The sequence below is a fragment of the Theropithecus gelada genome, chromosome 12 (assembly GCF_003255815.1).
Source record: "Theropithecus gelada isolate Dixy chromosome 12, Tgel_1.0, whole genome shotgun sequence".
Taxonomy (NCBI): domain Eukaryota; kingdom Metazoa; phylum Chordata; class Mammalia; order Primates; family Cercopithecidae; genus Theropithecus; species Theropithecus gelada.
Window position 1 is genome coordinate 94,988,164 of NC_037680.1, and position 7,595 is coordinate 94,995,758.

The 7,595-nt window shown below is 49.1% G+C and overlaps 1 protein-coding gene across 2 annotated transcripts in view; it reads left to right on the forward strand.

The window, feature by feature from the left end:
* CATIP (ciliogenesis associated TTC17 interacting protein) overlaps positions 1–7,595 on the forward strand; it is a 13,497-nt gene that overhangs the window by 2,857 nt on the left and 3,045 nt on the right. For both annotated transcript variants that reach the window (XM_025405254.1, XM_025405253.1), the window contains exons 5-7: positions 1,626–1,712; positions 4,859–5,026; positions 6,732–6,856. In XM_025405254.1, the coding sequence (XP_025261039.1) occupies positions 1,626–1,712; positions 4,859–5,026; positions 6,732–6,856 (380 nt within the window). The remainder of the gene's footprint in view (positions 1–1,625; positions 1,713–4,858; positions 5,027–6,731; positions 6,857–7,595) is intronic.

The window sequence follows — 7,595 nt, forward strand, 5'->3', positions numbered from 1 at the left end:
TCCCAGCTACTTGGGAGGCCGAGACAGGAGAATTGCTTGAACCCAGGAGGTGAAGGTTGCAGTAAGTCGGGATCGCACCACTGCACTCCAGCCTGGGCAACAAGAGTGAAACTCTGACTCAAAAAAAAGATGGGGATGGTTTCTGTGGGAACGTTTTTAGACTCGAGTAGTTTCCAGTGTATAAACAGGTCATGTTCACATTCCACAAGTTAAGTAAGTGGCAGGGGCTGGGTGTGACGGGCACAAAGCTGGGAGACTTGGAGGCCAGGTGCAACAGGCCCCCAGGGAAGGCTAGGCTCTGGGAAAGGCCAGCCCACCAGGCCTTCAGGGAGGCACTGGGCTCTCAGGCTGGAGGAGGACTGGTGTGGGCTGGGTTCAGAGTTTGGGTATCAGGAGAACTTATCAGTGGCAACCTGCTGTCCCTGCGCCTGGCCCACCCCCATCCTTTAAAACCAGTGTTCTGAAGTGCATTGTTTTGAACTTTATATTCATCATAACATGACTGCTATTCTTCAGCTCCACTGTGTATGAAAGGTATTTTTTGGGTTTTGTTGCAGCTGTTTTTTATTTTGTAATTTATTATTATTATTATTATTTTTTTTTTTTTTTGAGACGGAGTCTCGCTCTGTCGCCCAGGCTGGAGTGCAGTGGCGCGATCTCGGCTCACTGCAAGCTCCACCTCCCGGGTTCACGCCATTCTCCCGCCTCAGCCTCCGAGTAGCTGGGACTACAGGCGCCCGCCACCACGCCCGGCTAGTTTTTTGTATTTTTAGTAGAGACGGGGTTTCACCATGTTAGCCAGGATGGTCTCGATCTCCTGACCTCGTGATCCACCCGCCTCGGCCTCCCAAAGTGCTGGGATTACAGGCTTGAGCCACCGCGCCCGGCCCATTATTATTATTGAGACAGAGTCTTGCTCTTATCACCCAGGCTGGAGTGCAGTGGTGCAATCTCAGCTCACTGCAACCTTCACCTTCCGGGTTCAAGCAATTCTCCTGCCTCAGCCTCCCAAGTAGCTGGGAATTACAGATGTGCACCACCATGCCTGGGTAATTTTTGTATTTTTAAGAGAGATACGGTTTTGCCATGTTGGCCAGGCTGGTCTTGAACTCCTGACCTCAAGTGATCTGCCCACCTGGGTTTCCCAAAGTGCTGGGATTACAGGTATGAGCCACAACACCCGGCTCTGCTGCTTGTTTTTGTTTTGTTTTGTTTTGTTTTTGAGATGGAGTCTCGCTCTGTTGCCCAGGCTGGAGTGTAGTGGCGTGATCTTGACTCACTGCAACTTCTGCCTCCGGGTTCAAGCAATTCTCCTGCCTCAGCCTCCCGAGTAGCTGGGATTACAGGCATGTGCCACCACGCCCAGTTTAATTTTTGTATTTTTAGTAGACACGGGGTTTCACCATGTTAGCCAGGATGGTCTTGATCTCCTGACCTCATGATCTGCCCGCCTTGGCCTCCCACACTGCTGGGATTACAGGCGTGAACCACCGCGCCTGACCCAGTTGCTGTTTTTTTAAGTCACAATCTTTAAACCTCAGTTTTCTCATTAATGGAGAAGGGTCAGGTGACCTCTGGGGGACCCAGGGAGTCCCTGATCCTCCCTGGCACGCTCTGGCCCTCAGTTCCTCATCCTCCCCATGGAACGGAAGACGAGTTTGCTGAAGCAAGATGATCAGCTGGCTGTGACCAGAAGCATCAAGGAGGGTGAGGTAAGGATGAGAGGCAGATGGGAGTTGCACTCCACACTGTGAACCCAGAATATCTGAGACAGGTCCCAATCAATTTAGAGACTTTGTTTTGCCAAGGTTAAGGACGCATCCATGACACAGCCTCAGGAGGTCCTGAGAACATGTGCCCAAAGTGGTTGGGTCACAGCTTGTTTTTATTTTTGTTCGTTTGTTTGTTTGTTTTTGAAACAGAGTTTCACTCTTGTTGCCCAGGCTGGAGTGCACTGGTGCCATCTCGGCTCACTGCAACCTCTGCCTACCGGGCTCAAGTGATTCTCCTGCCTCAGCCTCCCGAGTAGCTGGGATTACAGGTATGCGCCACCACGCCTGGCTAATTTTGTACTTTTAGTAGAGAGGGAGGTTTTCCATGTTGGCCAGGCTGGTCTCAAACTCCCGACCTCAGGTGATCCACCCGCCACGGCCTCCCAAAGTGCTGGGATTACAGGCGCGAGCCACCACACCCAGCCCACAGCTTGGTTTTATACATTTTAAGGAGACATGAAACATCAATCAACACGTGTAAGATGTACATTGGTTCACCGGGTGCAGTGGTTCACGCCTGTAATCCCAGCACTTCGGGAGGCCGAGGTGGGCACATCACGAGGTCAGGAGATCGAGACCATCCTGGCTAACATGGTGAAACCCTGTCTCTACTAAAAATACAAAAAATTAGCCAGGCGTGGTGGCGGGTGCCTGTAGTCCCAGCTACTTGGGAGGCTGAGGCAGGAGAATGGCGTGAACCTGGGAGGCGGAGCTTGCAGTGAGCCGAGATCATGCCACTGCACTCCAGCCTGGGTGACAGAGCAAGACTCCATCTCAAAAAAAAAAAAAAATGTACATTGGTTTGTTGGGAAAGGCAGGACAACTCCAGGCAGGGAGAGGGCTTCCAAGTCATAGGTAGATAAGAGACATGCTTTTAAGTTTCTGATTAGCCTTTCACTGAATACACAATTTACATGTGATGGGGGTAGAAAAGTAGTCACTTATGCTTTAGTCTGGCTTAGTGAAACAATAGAGCAGAGAAAGCCATCAGATATGCACTTACCCACGTGAGCAGAGGGATGACTTTGAGTTCTGTCTGTCCTTTGTCCACAAGCAATTTCCTTGTGGGCAAATAGTGAGGGAGGTATGTAGCTCTTTTTTTCTCTTAGTAGCTACCTTATTTAGGAATAAAATGAGAGGCAGCTTGGCCTGAAGCAGTTCCCAGCTTGACTTCCCTTTGGCTCAGTGATTTGGGGTCCCAAGATTTATTTTTCTTTCACAATGTCCTCTTCAGAACCCTGAGAAGGGACTAGATTAGATGAAACCAGGAGTCCGTATCAGGGGAAACCCCACCCCCAATATTCAACGTGGGTTCTTTTCTATTTCCCTAAGCATTGGCTGGTCTGAGAAAGGGAAAGGTACAAAAGAGAGAAATTTTAAAGCTGGGTGTCCGGGGGAGACATCACATGTAGGCAGGTTCCGTGATGCTCCCTGAGCCATAAAGCCAGCAAGTTTTTATTAGTAATTTTCAAAAGGGGAGGAATTTACCAATAGGGTGTGGGTCACAGAGATCACATGCTTCACAAGGTAATAAAATATCACAAAGCAAATGGAGGCAGGGCAAAATCACAGGACCGCAGGACGGGGTGAAATTAAAATTGCTAATTAAGTTACAGGCACACACTGTCATTGATAACATCTTATCAGGAGACAGGGTTTGAGAGCAGACAATTGGTCTGACCAAAATTTATTAGGTGGGAATTTCCTCATCCTAATAAGCCTGGGAGCGCTACAGGAGACCAGGGCTTATTTCATCCCTTTGTCTTTGACCGTAAAAGACAGCTGCCCCCAAAGTGGCCATTTTAGGGGCCTACCCTCAGGGGCACGTTCTTTCTCAGGGATGTTCCTTGCTGAGAAAAAGAATTCAGCGATATTTCTCCTATTTGCTTTTGAAAGATGAGAAATATGGCTCTGTTCCGCCCGGCTCACCAGCAGTCAGATTTTAAGGTTATCTCCCTTGTTCCCTGAACATTGCTGTTATCCTGTTCTTTTTTCAAGGTGCCCAGATTTCATATTATTCAAGCACACATGCTCTACAAACAATTTGTGCAGTTAACGCAATCATCACAGGGTCCTGAGGTGACATACATCCTCCTCAGCTTAAGATGATGATGGGATTAAGAGATTAAAGTAAAGACAGGCATAGGAAATCACAAGGGTATTGATTGGGGAAGTGATAAGTGTCCATGAAATCTTCACAATTTATGTCCAGAGATTGCAGTAAAGACAGGCATAAGAAATTATAAAAGTATTAATTTGGGGAACTAAAAATGTCCATGAAATCTTCACAATTTATGTTCTTCTGCCGTGGCTTCAGCTGGTCCCTCCGTTCGGGGTCCCTGACTTCCCACAACAAGTCCGGACTGAGGATTCATTAAAAACCATATGCTGAGCTGAAAGCCAGGTGCGCAGTGACTCACGCCTGTAATTTCAGCACTTTGGGAGGCTGAGGCGGGCGGATCACTTGAGGTCAGGAGGTGGAGACCAGCATGGCCAATATGGTGAAGTCCCATCTCTCATAAAAACACAAAAATTAGCCAGGTGTAGTGTCATGTGCCTGTTATCCCAGCTACTCGGGAGGCTGACAGGAAAATCGCTTAAACCCGGGAGCTGGAGGTTGCAGCGAGCCGAGATTGCACCACTTCACTCCAGTCTGGGCAACAGAGCAAGACCCTGTCTCAAAAAAAAAAAAAAAGGCCAGGCACAGTGGCTCACGCCTGTAATCCCAGCACTTTTGGAGGCCAAAGCGGGTGGATCACCTCAGGTCAGGAGTATTGAGACCAGCCTGGCCAACATGGTGAAACCCAGTCTCTACTAAAATTACAAAAATTAGTCAGGCATGGTGGCCTGTAATCCCAGGTAGTTGAGAGGCTGAGGCAGAAGATCGTTTGAACCCAGGAGGTGGAGGTTACAGTGAGCTGAGACCATGCCATTGTACTCCAGCCTAGGTGACAAAAAGCAAAACTCTGTCTAAAAACAAAACAGACAAACAAACAAAAAACATATGCCCAACACCCGGCTTGCCCACCCTTTGTCCCCTGCCCCTTCCTGGTTCCAGGTCCCTGACCCAGATCTGTTCTGAACAGGAAGTGAAGACTGGAGTGACTTCTTTCCCGTGGAGCTCAATCAAGGGCTTCGTCTCAGAGGCTGCCAACCTGGTGCTGCTCAGGGTGATGGCCTGGCGGCGGATGGTGCCCAGCAACGCCCGCTTCCTGGCCTTGGACACCGAGGGCAAACTCTGCTATTTGACCTATGTGAGGGGTCTCCCTGGGCAGGGGACTTGGCTTGGGAGCAAACTAGAAAGGGCATGAAAAGCACTGAGATCGGGAACAGCTGTGGAGTAGAAAATGGAGGCAGGTGGGGAGAAAACAGCACAGGTGGGAATGGGGCTTTCAAGGGCAGGAAAGCATGTTTGTCTGGGAGTGTGGGGCAGATGAATTGAGAGCGACTGAGAGGTGGGAACAGTTCAGAGAAGCAACCCTTCTGCACAGAAGTCAGTCCAGGAAAAATAAATACAGTGCAGGGCTGATTTAAAAAATACATCATTTTTGCCAGGCACAGTGACTCATGCCTGTAATCCCATCACTTTGGGAGGCAAAGGTGGGCAGATCACTTGAAGTTAGGAGGTCAAGATCAGCCTGGCCAACATGGTGGAACCCTGTCTCTCCTAAAAATACAAAAATTAGCTGGGCATGGTGGTGGGCGCCTATAATCCCAGCTACTCGGGAGGCTGAGGCAGGAGAATCATCACTTGAACCCAGGAGGCAAAAGTTGCAGTGAGCCGAGATGGCACAACTGCACTCCAGCCTGGGCAACAGAGGGAGACTCTGTCTCAAAAAAATCAATAAATAAAAATAAATCATTTTTTAACTTTAGGAAGTATAACTGTCCAACTTTACTGAAATATTCCTTTATTATTTCATTTGTTTGCTTGTTTGTTTGAGACGGAGTCTCGCTCTGTTGCCAGGCTGGAGCGCAGCGGCGCAGTCTTGGCTCACTGCAACCTCCACCTCCTGACTTCAAGCTATTTTCCTGCCTCAGTCTCCCAAGTAGCTGGGAATACAGACATGTGCCACTACGCCTGGCTAATTTTATGTATTTTTAGTAGAGACGGGGTTTCACCGTGTTTGCCAGGATGGTCTTGATCTCCTGACCTCATGATCCGCCCGCCTCAGCCTCCCAAAGTGCTGAGATTACAGGCGTGAGCCACCGCGCCCGGCCCCTTTATTATTTCTTAACCCCAGAGGGTGTTCCGTTTCTGTTTTATTTTTTGTTTTTAACTAAAATTTCATGATCGCATGCCTAGGACTTGCTGCAATAGGTGATTTTAGAGCCGTGTCACTGAACACACAATTTCCAGTGAGACACTTTGGGAGCTGATTTGTGTTTCTTTGACCATCTTTGTAAATTACATTCCAGGCTTGTCTATCAAAACACCCCAAGCAGCAATGCATTTGACACGAACAAGCACAATCCATTCCCCTCCGTGTTCTTTGAAACATGTGTTTAACATTAGCACTTTTCTCTCCATAGCCGCAGCTATAACAGGGGTTTAAGTTTTAATTACAACAGGGACAGCCTGCCAGCAACAGCACAAGTCTGAAGTGGCCACAAATCTGTCTGGTCTCACACCTCTGAGCCTCACTTTACCTCCACCCACTGGCCCTAGTAGCTCATCCTCCCTCTCTACTCCCACACCCCTCCCCATATTGCTTCTCATCCCCGTAACAGAATTTGCCAACTAGAAGCACTTGGTCAGCGAGATGACATGGGAAGGGTCAGGGCAGGGGCAACCTGGAGCTAGCTCCCTATGAGGGGTCGCCAACTGAGCTTGGAGGTTTGGAGATGCAACCTCAAATGTTGGGAGGTTGTTATGAGATACAGAAAATGCTGAGATGATGGGGAGCCCTTGGCGGGCATCCACCTTACCTCCCACTTCCCAATTTTGGCTGTTGCCAGCAAGACCTGGGCTTCCAGACCATCCAGGTAGACCATCAGCAAGCCGAAGTCTTCATCGTGGAGCAGACTGTCCACTCAGAGGAGGGCATCCCCATGTCCTGCCAGTACTACCTGCTCTCCGATGGGTGAGCTGCTGATGGTGGGCCCAGAGGGGTGGTGCTGAGCTTGTAGGTGCTCAAGGAGACCAGCTGCTTCTGGGGATAGCACCAGGAAGAGCTGGCATTGAGATAGGAGTGTCCCTCCACTTTATCCATATCATTCACTCTTTCTTCATTTATTTGCTCGTCCTCTTAATCCTCACAGTGCCTCCCAAACCTCACTGCACACCACAGGCCTGAGGTGTAACTAGTGAAGCCACCACTGTGTAAGGGGTAATATTGAAAACCACTAAGGTTTGAATGACTGCACACCTGATGAAATCACTGTGCTGGAAGAGTTGCCTGTGGCAGGCTGCCATGCAGTCTCCAGCAAAGCACTGGCTCCAAATCATAAGAAAATTCAGGGCCGGGAGTGGTGGCTCACGCCTATAATCCCAGCACTTTGGGAGGCCAAGGCGGGCGGATCACAAGGTCAGGAGATTGAGACCATCCTGGCTAACACGGTGAAACCCCGTCTCTACTAAAAATACAAAAAATTAGCCAGGCATGGTGGCAGGCACCTGTAGTCCCAGCTACTTGGGAGGCTGAGGCAGGAGAATGGCGTGAACCCAGGAGTCAGAGCTTGCAGTGAGCCGAGATCGTGCCACTGCACTCCAGCCTAGGGGACAGCAAAGAAAATTCAGGTGGAAGAAAGAGGTTTTTTGTTTCTTTTTGAGATAGAGTCCAGCTGAGTTTATTTCTTTTTTTTTTTTTTTTTTTTTTTTGA